Source organism: Lucilia sericata, unplaced genomic scaffold (assembly GCF_015586225.1).
Source record: "Lucilia sericata isolate MDLA Ls3-8-SP2 unplaced genomic scaffold, ASM1558622v1 Contig006105F_arrow, whole genome shotgun sequence".
Lineage (NCBI taxonomy): Eukaryota > Metazoa > Arthropoda > Insecta > Diptera > Calliphoridae > Lucilia > Lucilia sericata.
This window is the reverse complement of record NW_023997685.1, coordinates 1,713-18,959: the sequence shown is the minus strand read 5'-3', so window position 1 is coordinate 18,959 and position 17,247 is coordinate 1,713. Positions and strand designations below refer to the sequence as shown.

The 17,247-nt window shown below is 30.6% G+C and overlaps 1 protein-coding gene across 1 annotated transcript; it reads left to right on the top strand.

Annotated features, from left to right (window-relative positions):
- Window positions 1-607: 607 nt before the first annotated feature.
- Window positions 608-10,724, top strand: LOC119615597 (neprilysin-2-like; the record flags this gene model as incomplete). The annotated part of the gene is given in 11 exon segments (XM_037971604.1): window positions 608-693; window positions 695-876; window positions 879-1,010; window positions 1,075-1,289; window positions 1,351-1,527; window positions 1,590-1,966; window positions 2,280-2,306; window positions 7,072-7,481; window positions 9,720-9,970; window positions 10,032-10,218; window positions 10,277-10,724. Coding segments are annotated over 11 exon segments (2,196 nt in total), but the record flags the coding sequence as incomplete, so codon positions are not given.
- Window positions 10,725-17,247: the final 6,523 nt, after the last annotated feature.

The window sequence follows — 17,247 nt, the reverse complement described above, 5'->3', positions numbered from 1 at the left end:
TATAGTCTAGTCTATAGTCTAGTCTATAGTCTAGTCTATAGTCTAGTCTATAGTCTAGTCTATAGTCTAGTCTATAGTCTAGTCTATAGTCTAGTCTATAGTCTAGTCTATAGTCTAGTCTATAGTCTCGTCTATAGTCTAGTCTATAGTCTAGTCTATAGTCTAGTCTATAGTCTAGTCTATAGTCTAGTCTGTAGTCTAGTCTTTAGTCTAGTCTATAGTCTAGTCTATAGTCTAGTCTTTAGTCTAGTCTATAGTCTAGTCTAGTCTTTAGAAAGTTTAATCTAGTTTTATCTCTCGATTTTTCCAATTGGAAGCTTTAACAAAAATTTCAATGAAATTTCTTTAAATTCTTTTGCCTTTGGAATCAAAAACTAAACCATTCTTCGTCTTTTTCTTATAATTCAGAAATCCCAAATTGGTGGCGTAAGACGCACAGCAACTTGGAAAGATGTCTAACCCCTCGTGTCAGTATCGCCTGTATAGCGGTAATCGGTTTTAGTAAGCGGTTTGGTATTTGTATTACTCACAAATCAAATGGCTGAAGGTAAATATAACTTTTTTGACCAAATGAATGAAATATAGTTAAAGAAAAATTGAATTATAGAAACTTAAAACCACTACTCCCGCCAACAATGCTCTCGCCCTGCACGGCGACAACACTGGTTCAACCCAAAATAAAGACCTGATGATAGCAAAAATATGCATTCCCCTTGGATTCCAAAAACTCAGATGTTTGTCTCTCCTCCGAGTGTATACACACCGCTTCGGCTGTCTTGAGTAAAATGAAACCTGAAATTGAACCCTGTGATGATTTCTATCAGTTTGCCTGCGGCACCTATATAGATGAGACCCAAATTCCCGAAGATAAGGTGGCGGTAATACTTTCTCAGTTATATCGGATAAATTGCAAGAACAATTGAAAGATATTATTACTGAGGAAAGGCCAGAAACGGATCCGAAACATTTTAGATTACCTAATGCTTTATATAAGGCCTGCATGAATAAAAGTAAGTTGGAGGAGGGGAGATGGGAGAAAAAATTGTCTTTTATTTAAGATGTATTTGTTTACAGCTTTAATTGAGACCTTGGGTCCTAAACCCATACAACAAATTGCTGAAACTCTGGGTGGTTGGCCAGTAATTGTAGGCGATTCTTGGGATAGTGATAATTCTTGGACTTGGCAAGAGACAGTTAAGAAATTCAGACGTTTAGGTTTCAGCATGGATTATGTGGTGGACTTTTCCATAGGTGTCGATTTGAAGAACAGTACCAAACGTATTATTGATGTAAGTTTGTGAAAAAAAAAGAATCGGGGGACTATAAATTAACTTTTGTTTGATGTTTTAGTTGGATCAATCTTCTATTGGCTTAAGTCGTGAGTACTTGGTTAAGGGTTTCAATGAAACTTTAGTTTCGGCCTATTATGACTATATGGTGGATATGGCAGTACTTTTTGGTGCCGAAAAAGAAACAGCCAAAAAGGAATTAAGAGAGTCTCTACAATTTGAAATGGATTTAGCTAATGTGGGTTGCAAACTATTTTATTATAAAAAGACAATATGAATTAATATTTCCCTATTCCTTAGATCTCTTGGCCCAATGAAAAAAGACGTAACTCCAATGATTTATACAATTTACGCACCATCAAACAATTGCAACAGGATTATCCCTATGTCCAATGGTTAGATTACATCAATGCTTTATTACCCGAGGGCCTTCAGGTCGATGAAGATGAAGTGATTAATTTATCGGTGCCCAGTTTCTTTGAAGATTTGGATAAGTTATTGAAACGTACCAATAAGCGAGCCATTGCCAACTATATGATGTGGCGTATACATGCTTTCTCGGTGGCTTTCCTATCGGAAGAATTCCGTAAAAGACAATTACAATATGCCACTGCCTTGTCGGGTAGACAGGAACAGGAGGCCAGATGGAAGGAGTGTGTAGATATTTCCTCGGGCAGGTAAATATTTAAACTCTTTAACGTCTTTAAAACAAATTTTGTTTTTGTTTCCGGTTCATTTCTATATATTTTTTGTAAAAATGTTTGTTATGTTTGTCCCGTAGTTTTCATATTTATGTTTTGTAGCTGTTTGTTATCCTTGTTTGCTTGTCCTTTTTTCTGTTTGTTCGTTTATTTGTTTCTTGTTTTGTGTGTTTTGCTTTTTAAGTTTGTTTTTGTATGTCTTTGACTCTTCTCTTTTTAAAGAATTGTGTAAATTGTTGTTTTTATTTTTCATTTTTCTTTTTTCTTAATATCTTTTATTTTCTTACAGCAGTGATACCGACGAGGATATACTCGGGTATTTAGTACTATTTTCTATATATATATTTTCTTTCCATTATTTCACTTTAATTTTTGTTGTAGTTCATTAATCTCGAAAACATTTTATTGTTGCCATCTTTTGTTGTTTAATAACCTTGTTATCTCTCACCAAAAACAAAACTTTCAAAATTTTCATCAAAAGCTTAAATAGTAAAACTTTAATATAAAAAGTTCATAAAAAGCTTATAGATTATCGATATCTTGTAGTTTTTACAAAGCTTTTTTTAAAGGCAATACCTGAAAAGCTTTTAAAGTTTTTACTGCTAAACATTAAAAAAAGCTTTTTACTATTACAATGTTATCAAAAAGCTTGTTTATAAATAAAAAGCTCGCTTTAATATGCACTTCCTAGAATTGACTATCGTTTGTTAAACCTAAACAGGACCTTAATTTGAAAGCTTATTTGCTAATCTTTACAAAGCTTTTTAACTTTTTAAAGCCAAAATGCAGCTTTTAAGGCTAAAACGAAAGCTTTAGGGTTATAATAAAGCTTTTGATATGTCCATATTACTTTAGAAAAGCTTTCAAAGATATAAAGGTCAAATGGAAACTTTCAAGTTATATTTTTTCCTTAAAACATTTCAAAAGCTTTGAGCTTTACTTTCTTTATAAATATATTATTGAAACAACTTTTTACTGCAATTTTAATTCAGATTTTAAGTGCTTGTGTTAAGCTTTTATAAATTGTCATTAATTGCTCCATTAAAAGCTTTACAAAATCTAATTCCTAAAGGAAAAACATTCAATCTTATAAAGAATCTTTTTTGTACGAAAAGCTAATAGCTTTTTTCTCATGTTATAAACTTTGAAACATCCGAAAGTTATAATAAAGCTTTTAAGTTTTATTAACATCTAATCATTACTAAGCTTTCATTTTTAATTTTTTGCAAATTTTTTTAAATGATTTTTAAAAATATTATTAAATAAGGCTTTCAAACTAGTTTTAAAGCTTTAGAATCCTATCTTGCTTTTCTTTAGATTTACTACCTTTTTCCTTAAAGCTTTTGTAAAATATCATAGCTTTTTATCATATCTAGGCAACTAGAAAGAATAAGAATAATTTAGAGTTTTCTTTAGAAAAGATTCTCTAAAGTGAGTTTTTTTTCAGAAAAGTTTCTTAGAGAAAGCTTTATTTAGAAAAGTTTTTCAAGAGAATGTTTTCTTTAGTAAAGTTTTTCAAGAGAAAGTTTTCTTTAGAACATAAAGAGGAAAAATAACTTTTAGAAAAGCTTTTCTAGAGAGAGTTTTCTTTGGAAAAGTTTTCCAGAGAGAGTTTTCTTTTGGAAAGACTTTCTACAAAGAGAATTCTTTAGTTTTTTTAGAAAATTTTAGTTTTTCTAGTTCTAGTTTTTGTTATTAATGTTTCCTTAGAAATCGCTTTCTTTCGGAAAGTTTTTCTAGAAGAGTTTTCCAAGACTGAATCTTCTTTAAAAAGTAATTTACTCAAGATAGAATTTTCTTTATAAAAGTTTATCTAGATAAAGTTTCTTTCAAAAAAGTTTTATAGAGCGGGTATTATTTACAAAGCTTTTTTAAGAGAGAGAGAGCTTTCTTTAGGAAAGGAGAGTTTTCTTTAGAAAAGTGTCCTTAGAAATAGTTTTCTTTAAAAAACGTACTCAAGAAGACATTTTCTTTAGATAGAGTTTTCCTTAGAACGGGTTTTCTTGAGAGAGTTTGATTTCTAATCTTCTATAAAGAGAATTTTCTTTAAAAGTTTTTCTTTATGGAAGTTTCTTTAAGAAGAGTTTTCCTTTGGAAAGTTTTTCTACAGAGAATTTTTGAAAATTTTCTTTCGGGAGATATGTTTTTTAGAAAATTTTTCTATAGAAAGTATATCCTTTGGAAAAGTTTTTATAGAGTTTTCTTTAGAACGATATTTTCCGAGAAAAATTTTTCTATAGAGAAATTATAAAATTTTTTATATAAAGAGTTTTCTTTGAGAAGGGTTTCTTTTCTTTTGGAAAGACTTTCTACAAAGAGAATTCTTTAGTTTTTCTAGTTCTAGTTTTTGTTATTAATGTTTCCTTAGAAATCGCTTTTTTTCGGAAAGTTTTTCTAGAAGAGTTTTCCAAGACTGAATCTTCTTTAAAAAGTAATTTACTCAAGATAGAATTTTCTTTATAAAAGTTTCTCTAGATAAAGTTTCTTTCAAAAAAGTTTTATAGAGCGAGTTTTATTTACAAAGCTTTATTAAGAGAGAGAGAGCTTTCTTTAGGAAAGGAGAGTTTTCTTTAGAAAAGTGTCCTTAGAAATAGTTTTCTTTAAAAAACGTACTCAAGAAGAAATTTTCTTTAGATAGAGTTTTCCATAGAACGGTTTTTCTTGAGAGAGTTTGATTTCTAGTTTTCTATAAAGAGAATTTTCTTTAGGGAAGTTTCTTTAAGAAGAGTTTTCATTTGGAAATTTGTTCTACAGAGAATTTTCGAAATTTTTCTTTCGGGAGATATGTTTTTTAAGAAAATTTTCTATAGAAAGTGTTTTCTTTGGAAAAGTTTTTATAAAGAAAAATTTTTCTATAGAGAAAGTTTTTTTTTTCTCTACTCAGAGTTTTCTTTAGATACGTTTCTGTCGGGAGATTTTTCTTTGGTAAATTTTCTATAGAAAGTGTTTTCTTTGAAAAAGTTTTCTTAAAAAATTTCTCTACTCAGAGTTGTCTTTAGAAAATTTTCAATCGGGAGATTTTTCCTTAGAAAATGTTCTATAGAAAGTGTATTCTTTGGAAAAGTTTTTATAGTTTTCTTTAGAATGGGTTTTATAGAGAAAATTTTTTCTATAGAGAAAGTTTTATTTAGGATCGATCCTTCAGAAAGAGTTTTATTTTGAAAAGTTTCTCTAGAAGAACTTTTCTTTACGACCGATTCTTAAGAAAAAGTTTCTCTTGAAATTTTCTTTAGAAAAGTTTTTTATAGATTTTTTTGGGGAAATTTCTTCTAGAAATAGTTTTTTTTAAGTTCCTTTCTCTAGAAAAGTTTTTATAGAGAGAGTTTCTAGTGGAAAGATTTCTTTAGAAACTTTGCTATAGAGAAAGTTTTATTTAGGATCGATCCTTCAGTAAGAGTTTTATTTTAAAAGTTTCTCTAGAAGAACTTTTCTTTAGGATCGATTCTTCAGAAAAAGTTTTTCTTGAAGGTTTCTTTAGAAAAGTTTTTTATAGATTTTTTTTTTTGGGAAATTTCTTCTAGAAAGAGTTTTCTTTACAAGAAGTGACTTAAGAGGGAATTTTCTCTAGAAAAGTTTTTATAGAAAGAGTTTTATTTGGAAACGTTTCTATAGAGAAAGTTTTCTTTAGGATCGCTCCTATAGAAAGAGATTTCTTTTGAAAAGTTTCTTTAAAAGTACGTTTCTTCAGGATCGATTCTTTAGAAGAAGTTTTTCTAGGAGTTTTCTTTACAAAAAGTTCTGAAAAGGGAATTTTCTCTAGAAAAGTTTTTCCAGAGAGAGTTTTCTTTTGGAAATTTTCCTTAGAAACGTTTTTATAGAGAAAGTTTTCTTTAGGATCGATCCTTCAGAAAGAGTTTTCTCTAGAAAAGTTTTTATAGAGAGAGAGTTTTGTTTTGGAAAGTTTTTTTTTATAGAAACTTTTCTATGTAAATCGGGAAAGAGTTTCTTCAGATAGTATTTTCCTTAGAACTTATTCTATAGAGAGAGTTTTCTTTATAAAATATCCTCTTGAGAATGAGTTCTTGCGCAAAGTCTCTTTCTACAGAGTTTTTAAAGATTACTCTAGAGCAACGAAAGGCAGAGAGTAAAAAATTAGTTCTCTGACTGGTTTTGCTTGTTTTTTTATACATGTGTGAGCATACGTAAGTGTGAAAGAAAGAGCACAAGAGAGCTTATTTGAGAGCTTACTGCGTTTAGCTGCTCTATAGAGACTCTTTGCTACAAATATGTCTCTAAATAGAGTTTCTAGTACAACAGTCTCTCTAGAGAGAGTTTTTTTTTAGCAAAGTTTCTTTAGAAAGTGTTTTCCTGAGAAATATTTCTCTGGCAAGAATTTTCTTTAAAAATAATGTGAATGCGAGCTTTTTAAACTTTTAACTAGAGAGAGTTTTTTTTTTTGGAATCAATAACATTCCTCATGAGAATTTCTGCTTAAACATTATCAGTTCAACATTAATTTAAACAATTTGGCTTTTCTCTTAAAGAGTAAAAGAAAAAATACATTTGTGTTTATATCTTTAAAAATAATAAAATATTTCATTTAAATAAAGTCACTGGAATTTTCTAACATTTAAAGTTTTTTTGTTATAACTAGAAGATTCACTTTAATTCATTTTCTTAATGTTAAACATCAGAACGGGGTTTTACTCAGAATTCACAGTATTTAATTTATTTACATTTTTGTTTTTATTATTATTTAATTACTACTTATTTTTTGGAAAATTAAACATTTTTTTAACCTAAAGTAAACATTACAAATTATTAATAATTTATTTTTCAATTTGTTTTTTTATTTCGTTTACTTTCATACGCCACACGTTTTTTGCCATATTTAATTTGAAAATTAAACCAAATTACACTTTGCTTTTAAAAATCCACCATTTTAACCCGTTACGTTAAAAAAAAATTTGCCAAAATAAATCACCAAATAACATTTAAAATCGACTACTTCACAACCGAACTTCATTCAAATAATCGTTACCAATGGTGTTAATCATTTAATACTCCACAATTTCCTGAACTCTTAATTTAAAAAACAAAAACCAATATCTCCAAAATCTCCCCTTTTAAAAAATAAACAGTTTAGCGATTTCGGTGGGCTCTCTCTATGTGCGCAAACATTTCAAACAGGATTCCAAGGCCATTGCTTTAGAAATGGTTAACAATATACGCGGTGTCTTCAATCAAATACTCGATGAGGTTCAATGGATGGATGATATGACTAAACAGGAGGCTAAGAGAAAGTTACACTCAATGACCACTCATATTGGTTATCCCGATGAGATGTTGGATAATGATAAATTGGAAGAATATTATCGTAAATTGGATATTGATCCTGATAAATATTTCGAATCATTCTTGAAGATGAATGTCTTCGGTACGGATTATTCGTTCAATAAATTGAGATTGCCTGTGAACAAGACCGATTGGATTAGACATGCTCGCCCGGCTGTGGTAAATGCTTTCTACTCATCGATTGAGAATAGTATACGTAAGTACTTACTTAGTTATATATAATAAAATAATTTTGTTGAGTTCAGAATAACTTTCTTAAGAAAATATCCTGTAAGGATGATTCTTTGGAGAAGTTTCTCAAGAAAAATTTATCTTAGAGAGAGTTACTCAAATGTTTCTATTAAAAGACTTTTCTTTAGATAGGATAGGATTCTCGATAGAGAATTTTCTTTAGAAAAGTTTATCTAGAAAGACCTTTTTAGAAAACTTTGTCTGGAGAGAGTTTTCTTTAGAAAAGTTGTTTAGGGAGAGTTTTCTTAGAAAAATTTCTCTAGAAAGAGTTTTCTTTACAAAAGATTATATCGAGAGAGTATATCCTTTGGAAAAGTTTTCTAGAAAGAGATTTTTTTTTAGAAGTTTGTTCAGAGAGAGTTTTCTTTACAATAGTTCCTTTTTAGAAAAGTTTCTCTAGAGACAGTTTTCTTTAGAAAACTTTATATAGAAAGAGTTTTCTTTAGAAAAGTTTCCTGGAGAGAGTTTTTAGAATAGTTTTTTTTTAAGAGAGTTTTCTATAGAAAAGTTTTTCTAGAGAGAGTTTCATTAGAAAAGTTTCTCTGGATAGATTTTTCTTTAGAAAACCTTCTCTAGAAAGAGTTTTCTTTAGAAAAGTTTTCTAGAGAGAGTTTTTTTTGAAAAGTTTTTGTTGAGAGGGTTTTCTTTAGAAAAGTTTCTCTAAAAAGATTTTTCTTTAGAAAAGATCATATCGAGAGAGAATTTCCTTTGGAAAAGTTTTCTAGAGAGAGATTTTTTTAGAAGTTTGTCTAGATAGAGTTTTGTTTAGAATAGTTCCTCTTTAAAAAAGTTTCTCTAGAGAGATTTTTTTAGAAAACCTTCTCTAGAAAGAGTTTTCTTTAAAAAAGTTTTCTAGAGAGATTTTTTTTTAGAAAAGTTTTTTGTTGAGAGAGTTTTCTTTAGAAAAGTTTCTCTAGAAATTGTTTTCTTTAGAAAATATTATATCGAGAGAGAATTTCCTTTGGAAAAGTTTTCTAAAGAGATATTTTTTTAGAAGTTTGTCCAGAGAGAGTTTTCTTTAGAATAGTTCCTCTTTAGAAAAGTTTATCTGGAGAGATTTCTCTAGAAAGAGTTTTCTTTAGAAAATATTATATCGGGAGAGAATTTCCTTTGGAAAAGTTTTCTAGAGAGAGATTTTTTTAGAAGTTTGTCCAGAGAGAGTTTTATTTATAATAGTTCCTTTTTAGACAAGTTTCTCTGGAGAAAGATTTTTTTAGAAAAGTTTCTTTCTATAGAGTGTTTTCCTTAGAAAAGTTTTTCTAGAAGAAGAAAAGGGTTCTCTAGGGAGAGTTTTCTTTATAAAAGTTTTTTTAGAGAGATTTTTCTCTAGGAAAGTTTGTCTACTGAGATTTTTCTTTAAACAAAGTCTCTCGAGAGGGTTTTCTTTATAAAATTATCTTTAGGAAGAATTTTCTACATAAAAGTTTATCTAAATTAAGTTTTCTTTAGAGAAAGTTTTCTTCAGATATGTTTCTCTAGAAAATGTATTTTCATAAAAGTTTCTCTGGAGGAAGATTTCTTTATAAAAGTTTTTCTATGAATAGACTCTTTTGAGAGAGTTATCTGTGGACAAGTTTCTCCAGAGAGAGTTTTCTTTAGATAAGTTGTTTAGACAATGTTTTTTGTCGAAAATATACTCTCAAGAGAGTTTTTTATTAAGAATTAGCTTTGAAGAGTGTTTAGAAAAGTTTCTCCAGAGAGAGTTTTATTTAGAAAAGTTATTCTAAAGAGTGTTTTCTAGAGAAAAAATTCTCTGAACAGAGTTTTATATTAAAAAGTAGCTTTAGAGAGTATTTAAAATAGTTTCTCCAGAGAAAGTTTTCTATAGGAAAGTTTCCCTAAAAAGATTTTTTCTCTTAGTTTTCTTAAGAAACTTTCTCTGGAAAGAGTTTAGAGTTTTCTTTAGAAAAGTTATTCTAAAGAGTGCTTTCTAGAGAAAATTTTCTCCATACAGAGTTTTATATTAAAAAGTAGCTTTAGAGAGTGTTTAGAAACGTTTCTCCATAGAGTGTTTTCTATAGGAAAGTTTCACTAAAGAAATCTTTTCTCTTAGTTTTTTTAAGAAACTTTCTCTGGAAAGAGTATACTTTAGCAAAGTTTCTCTAAAGAAAGTTTTATTTACAAAAGTTTTTCTAGAGAGAGTCTTCTTTATTTTAGTTACTTTAAAGTGACTATTTCTCATTTTCCTCATGATTCCTTTTAGAATTCCCTGCTGGCATCTTGCAAGGTCACTTCTTCAATGGACAACGTCCCAAGTACATGAATTATGGTGCCATTGGTTACGTTATTGGTCATGAAATCACTCATGGATTCGATGATCAAGGCCGTCAATTTGATGTGGAGGGTAATTTAATCGATTGGTGGCAACCAGATACTCAGAAAGCCTATTTAGAAAAGGCCAAATGTATTATAGAACAATATGGCAACTATACCGATAAGCAGACAGGACTTAATGTAAGTTTTAAAGATTTCGAAATTTAAAGAAAATGGAATAATTTTGTTGGTTATTTTGCAGCTTAATGGCATTAATACTCAAGGTGAAAATATTGCCGATAATGGCGGTATTAAGGAATCTTATTTGGCCTATAAACAATGGGTGGCACAAAATGGTGAAGAACCTAAATTACCTGGTTTGAGTTATTCACCACAGCAAATGTTCTGGATATCGGCAGCTCAAACGTGGTGTGCTAAATATAGAAAAGGTAGGTTTGATATTGATTTAAAAAGATTTCCTTAAATACTAATTGGTTATTCCATTAGAAACTCTCAAAATGCGCATTACCACTGGTGTCCACTCGCCCAATGAATTCCGTGTTTTGGGCTCTTTGAGCAACATGAAAGATTTCTCCCGCGATTTCCAGTGTCCTGAGGGTACACCCATGAACCCTGTGCAGAAGTGTGAAGTTTGGTAGATTTAATAGCATGTGTTTTGTTTATTATACATATTAATATTAATAATTTTTTTTATTATAAAAAAGAAATATCACTTTTTTTTCCTCCCCCCCACTCCCCCAATTTTATATGTGTGTAATAATATAATGTTTTTTATTTAATTTTTTTTTTTAGTTTTAAGTTCATGTTTTTTGTTTTATTTTTTTTTTATAAAATATTTTTTTGAACAAATGTGCAATTCTACAGATTATTTTGTAGTTTATTTTTTAAGTCAGACCTTAAGTGTGTGTGTAATAATAATAATAATTTTCAAAATGCAACAAAATAATTAGTAGTTTTTAAAAAGTTTTTTTGTATTTATTATTGTTTTTTAACTTAAATAAACAAACACCTTTTTTAGAAAATATTACTTAGTATCAATGAAAATAATTGAAAACAATATCAAATTAAATTAAAAAAAAACGAAATGTAATACAAAAAAAAAGAATTAATGTGGAATTAATAAAGAAAATAGTATAAATATTATTATTTTACTAATATATTTTGTTAAATTTGTTTTTTTTTTATTTAAATTGCAAATTTATAAACTGACATCATCATTGTTTATATAAATTCTTTAAGAAATATTATTTAAACAAGTTTTTCTTCAATTTTGAAATACCAACAGATGTGGTGTTGTTCTCAGTGTATTGTTTTGTACGACTGAAAAGTGCATATAAACTAGGCTATAGCCTAAACGATAGACTAGACTACATATTAGACTATATAATAGACTAAACTATAGACTAGACTACAAAATATAGATTAAACTATACTGAACACTGAATATAGACTAGACTATAGACTAAACTACAGATTAAACTATAGACTAGCCTATAGACTAGGCTATAAACTAGACATTAGACTAGACTATAGACTAGACAATAGAGTAGACTAGACTATAGACTAGACTAGACTAGACTATAGACTAGACTAGACTATAGACTAGACTATAGACTAGACTATAGACTAGACTATAGACTAGACTATAGACTAGACTAGAGACTAGACTATAGACTAGACTATAGACTAGACTATAGACTAGACTATAGACTAGACTATAGACTAGACTATAGACTAGACTATAGACTAGACTATAGACTAGACTATAGACTAGACTACAGACTAGACTATAGACTAGACTATAGACTAGACTATAGACTAGACTATAGACTAGACTATAGACTAGACTAGACTATAGACTAGACTAGACTAGACTATAGACTAGACTAGACTAGACTAGACTAGACTAGACTAGACTAGACTAGACTAGACTAGACTATAGACTAGACTAGACTACACCATTTCAAGTTTAATTTGAGAAAATCCAAAGTTATATTGTGAAACACCAAAATGAATTTTAGAAATCCAATTTAATATTGAGACATACCAAATTAAATTTAGGAATCAAAATTGATATGAAGAAAAAACAAATTGAAATTTGAATTTTCAACTTAATGTTGAGAAAAAACCAATTGATATTGAGAAGTCGAAATTAATATTGAGATAATACGAATTGAAATTGACAAAATACAAAATGATATTAAGAAAACCTAATTTTGTATTGAAATTTATATTATTTTAAATCCATATCCTATTTTATAAGAAAAATATTTTCATACAAATTTTAAATTTCTCATTTTCATTTATTAATTTCTCAATTTCAATTTGAAATTTCTTAATATAATGTTGGGATTCTGAATTTCAATTTGTTTTTTCTCGATATGAATTTGCATTTCTTAATTTAATTTTATTATTTCTCAATACTAGTTTGGATTTCTCAATTTCAAATGGGGTTTTCTCAATATTAATTTATATTTCTGAACTTTAATTTGAACTTTCTAAAATTTAAATTGAAATTCTCAATATGAGTTTGTATTTTCTCAATTTAAACTTGAAATGGTGTAGACTATAGACTATAGACTATAGACTAGACTAGACTATAGACTAGACTATAGACTAGACTATAGACTAGACTATAGACTAGACTATAGACTAGACTATAGACTAGACTATAGACTAGACTATAGACTAGACTATAGACTAGACTATAGACTAGACTATAGACTAGACTATAGACTAGACTATAGACTAGACTATAGACTAGACTATAGACTAGACTATAGACTAGACTATAGACTAGACTATAGACTAGACTATAGACTAGACTATAGACTAGACTATAGACTAGACTATAGACTAGACTATAGACTAGACTATAGACTAGACTAAGACTAGACTATAGACTAGACTATAGACTAGACTATAGACTATACTATAGACTAGACTATAGACTATACTATAGACTAGACTATAGACTATATATAGACTAGACTATAGACTAGACTATAGACTAGACTATAGACTAGACTATTAGACTAGACTATAGACTAGACTATAGACTAGACTATAGACTAGACTATAGACTAGACTATAGACTAGACTATAGACTAGACTATAGACTAGACTATAGACTAGACTATAGACTAGACTATAGACTAGACTATAGACTAGACTATAGACTAGACTATAGACTAGACTATAGACTAGACTATAGACTAGACTATAGACTAGACTATAGACTAGACTATAGACTAGACTATAGACTAGACTATAGACTAGACTATAGACTAGACTATAGACTAGACTATAGACTAGACTATAGACTAGACTATAGACTAGACTATAGACTAGACTATAGACTAGACTATAGACTAGACTATAGACTAGACTATAGACTAGACTATAGACTAGACTATAGACTAGACTATAGACTAGACTATAGACTAGACTATAGACTAGACTATAGACTAGACTATAGACTAGACTATAGACTAGACTATAGACTAGACTATAGACTAGACTATAGACTAGACTATAGACTAGACTATAGACTAGACTATAGACTAACTAGACTATAGACTAGACTATAGACTAGACTATAGACTAGACTATAGACTAGACTATAGACTAGACTATAGACTAGACTATAGACTAGACTATAGACTAGACTATAGACTAGACTATAGACTAGACTATAGACTAGACTATAGACTAGACTATAGACTAGACTATAGACTAGACTATAGACTAGACTATAGACTAGACTATAGACTAGACTATAGACTAGACTATACTAGACTATAGACTAGACTATAGACTAGACTATAGACTAGACTATAGACTAGACTATAGACTAGACTATAGACTAGACTATAGACTAGACTATAGACTAGACTATAGACTAGACTATAGACTAGACTATAGACTAGACTATAGACTAGACTATAGACTAGACTATAGACTAGACTATAGACTAGACTATAGACTAGACTATAGACTAGACTATAGACTAGACTATAGACTAGACTATAGACTAGACTATAGACTAGACTATAGACTAGACTATAGACTAGACTATAGACTAGACTATAGACTAGACTATAGACTAGACTATAGACTAGACTATAGACTAGACTATAGACTAGACTATAGACTAGACTATAGACTAGACTATAGACTAGACTATAGACTAGACTATAGACTAGACTATAGACTAGACTATAGACTAGACTATAGACTAGACTATAGACTAGACTATAGACTAGACTATAGACTAGACTATAGACTAGACTATAGACTAGACTATAGACTAGACTATAGACTAGACTATAGACTAGACTATAGACTAGACTATAGACTAGACTATAGACTAGACTATAGACTAGACTATAGACTAGACTATAGACTAGACTATAGACTAGACTATAGACTAGACTATAGACTAGACTATAGACTAGACTATAGACTAGACTATAGACTAGACTATAGACTAGACTATAGACTAGACTATAGACTAGACTATAGACTAGACTATAGACTAGACTATAGACTAGACTATAGACTAGACTATAGACTAGACTACAGACTAGACTATAGACTAGACTATAGACCAGACTATAGACCAGACTATAGACTAGACTATGTACCAGAATTTAGACTAGACTATAGATCCATAAGCTTAAAATATAAGTAGGTATGTTCTTGTGTAAATAACAAAGTGGCGATTTTAAAATGAGATGTTAAATGTTCCTTGATTAATTTATAATTAGCCAATGTACTTGCCACTAAATTAGTCTACAATATTAAGTCATATTAACAATTGAAAATTGTCTCACTTACCTTTAAAATTCTTTTTGTTAGTGTTAGCTTATATCATTTAATAAATTTGTATACAAAAATATTATCGACCGAACCGCTTCCCGTTTTATTTACTTTAATTAAAATATGGGCAACTCTACTGCCCTTTAGAATTACACTAAAACAACAAAAACACTTGTTGTCAAAATATAAACATTGCACTTTTTTCTTGATTGCTCTATTTCTACTTTTACTTTATGCTTTTCTTATTGCTCTGCTTTAATAAAGATTTTACTCTTATTTGCTCATGCTCTTCTTTCATAAAAAAATAAAAAACACAACACACATTAAATTTAAATGCAAATCACGCCACGCTCAACCCACACATACTCCTGTGTAAAGGGTTTTTGCGTAGAAAAAAAAGAACAACAATATTAAAGAAACACCGTTAACTATAAGAACAACAAACGAATAAGTACAGACGCACTTATTTTTTTAATTTGAGACTTATTTTTTTCACTGATTGATTTTCATAACAACTTGATTATAACACTTAATTATTATATTTTTCAATAGATTTCTTATTAGATTACTTATTAGGATAAATATTTAGGGATTTTATAGGTTTTAGAACACTTTTACTTTTCTTAATATGCACTTAAATACGGACGACAAATTTTAACGTGTTAATTTAATGGTAACCGCGTGAGAACTAAATAAATTCCTTATTAAGGCAGAGTTGCCAATGAAGAGAGGAATTTGTTAGATAGCAAGATTTAATTGATAAAGCTAGGATTTTAAGGGAAGGGAAAATGAAGAATTTTATTAATAAAAGTGGGAGTTTAATGGGAAATGAAAAGCTAATGGTTTTTGTGATTTTATAAGAAATGTTTTTGAATTGTATATAATTTCTTAGTTAGTTAGTTAGTTAGTTAGTTAGTTAGTTAGTTAGGTAGTTAGTTAGTTAGTTATAGTTCGTTAGTTAGTTAGTTAGTTAGGTAGTTAGTTAGTTAGTTAGTTTTGTAGTTAGTTAGTTAGTTAGTTAGTTCTTAGTTAGTTAGTTCGTTAGTTAGTTAGTTAGTTAGTTCGTTCGTTTAGTTAGTTTTCGTTGTTCGTTAGTTCGTGTTAGTTCGTTAGTTAGTTAGTTCGTTCGTTCGTTAGTTCGTTCGTTCGTTAGTTTGTTCGTTAGTTCGTTCGTTCGTTCGTTCGTTCGTTCGTTCGTTCGTTCGTTCGTTTCGTTCTTCGTTCGTTCGTTCGTTCGTTCGTTCGTTCGTTTTCGTTCGTTCGTTCGTTCGTTCGTTCGTTCGTTCGTTTCGTTCGTTCGTTTCGTTCGTTCGTTCGTTCGTTCGTTCGTTCGTTCGTTCGTTCGTTTCGTTCGTTCGTTCGTTCGTTCGTTCGTTCGTTTTCGTTCGTTCGTTCGTTCGTTCGTTCGTTCGTTCGTTCGTTCGTTCGTTCGTTCGTTCGTTCGTTCGTTCGTTCGTTCGTTCGTTCGTTCGTTTCGTTCGTTCGTTCGTTCGTTTCGTTCGTTCGTTCGTTCGTTTGTTCGTTCGTTCGTTCGTTCGTTCGTTTCGTTCGTTCGTTCGTTCGTTCGTTCGTTCGTTCGTTCGTTCGTTCGTTCGTTCGTTCGTTCGTTCGTTTTCGTTCGTTCGTTCGTTCGTTTTCGTTCGTTTCGTTTTTCGTTCGTTCGTTCGTTCGTTCGTTGTTCGTTCTTCGTTCGTTCGTTCGTTCGTTTTTTCGTTCGTTTCGTTTTCGTTCGTTCGTTCGTTCGTTCGTTCGTTCGTTCGTTCGTTCGTTCGTTCGTTCGTTCGTTTCGTTCGTTCGTTCGTTCGTTCGTTCGTTCGTTCGTTCGTTCGTTCGTTCGTTTTTCGTTCGTTCTTTTCGTTCGTTCGTTCGTTCGTTCGTTCGTTCGTTGTTCGTTTTCGTTCGTTCGTTTCGTTCGTTCGTTCGTTCGTTCGTTCGTTCGTTCGTTCGTTCGTTCGTTTCGTTCGTTCGTTCGTTCGTTCGTTCGTTCGTTCGTTCGTTCGTTCTTTCGTTTCGTTCGTTCGTTTTCGTTCTTTCGTTCGTTCGTTCGTTCGTTCGTTCGTTCGTTCGTTCGTTCGTTCGTTCGTTCGTTCGTTCGTTCGTTCGTTCGTTCGTTCGTTCGTTCGTTCGTTTCGTTCGTTCGTTCGTTCGTTCGTTTTCGTTCGTTCGTTCGTTCGTTCGTTCGTTCGTTCGTTCGTTGTTCGTTCGTTCGTTTCGTTCGTTCGTTTCGTTCGTTCGTTCGTTCGTTCGTTCGTTCGTTCGTTCGTTCGTTCGTTCGCCTCTCCTCTCCTGCTCTTTATAAACCTAACGGAGTTGCTACTGAAAGGGCGTTGGAGATTTCAAGTGCAGATCCCGTTCTGGCAAGATCATTTCCATAGTAGTCCCTGTGCGCAGGGACCCAAACAAGGGACGCTTGACCATCGACAAAAATTCCCATGTTACCGCGACATGAGTAGGGTACAACTGATTTTCTTTAGGTCGGATTATTTTCATTTCATTTAAATCTCTAAAAGAAATTGCCAACCAGTTTCTAAAATTAAACTCAAAACAAGTACATCTATGAACTTCAGTTTTTTCTTTCTTGGCTTCGCGCAGCTTGATAGTAAGTTTGGCTTTGAGTTAAATTCTTTACAGATGTC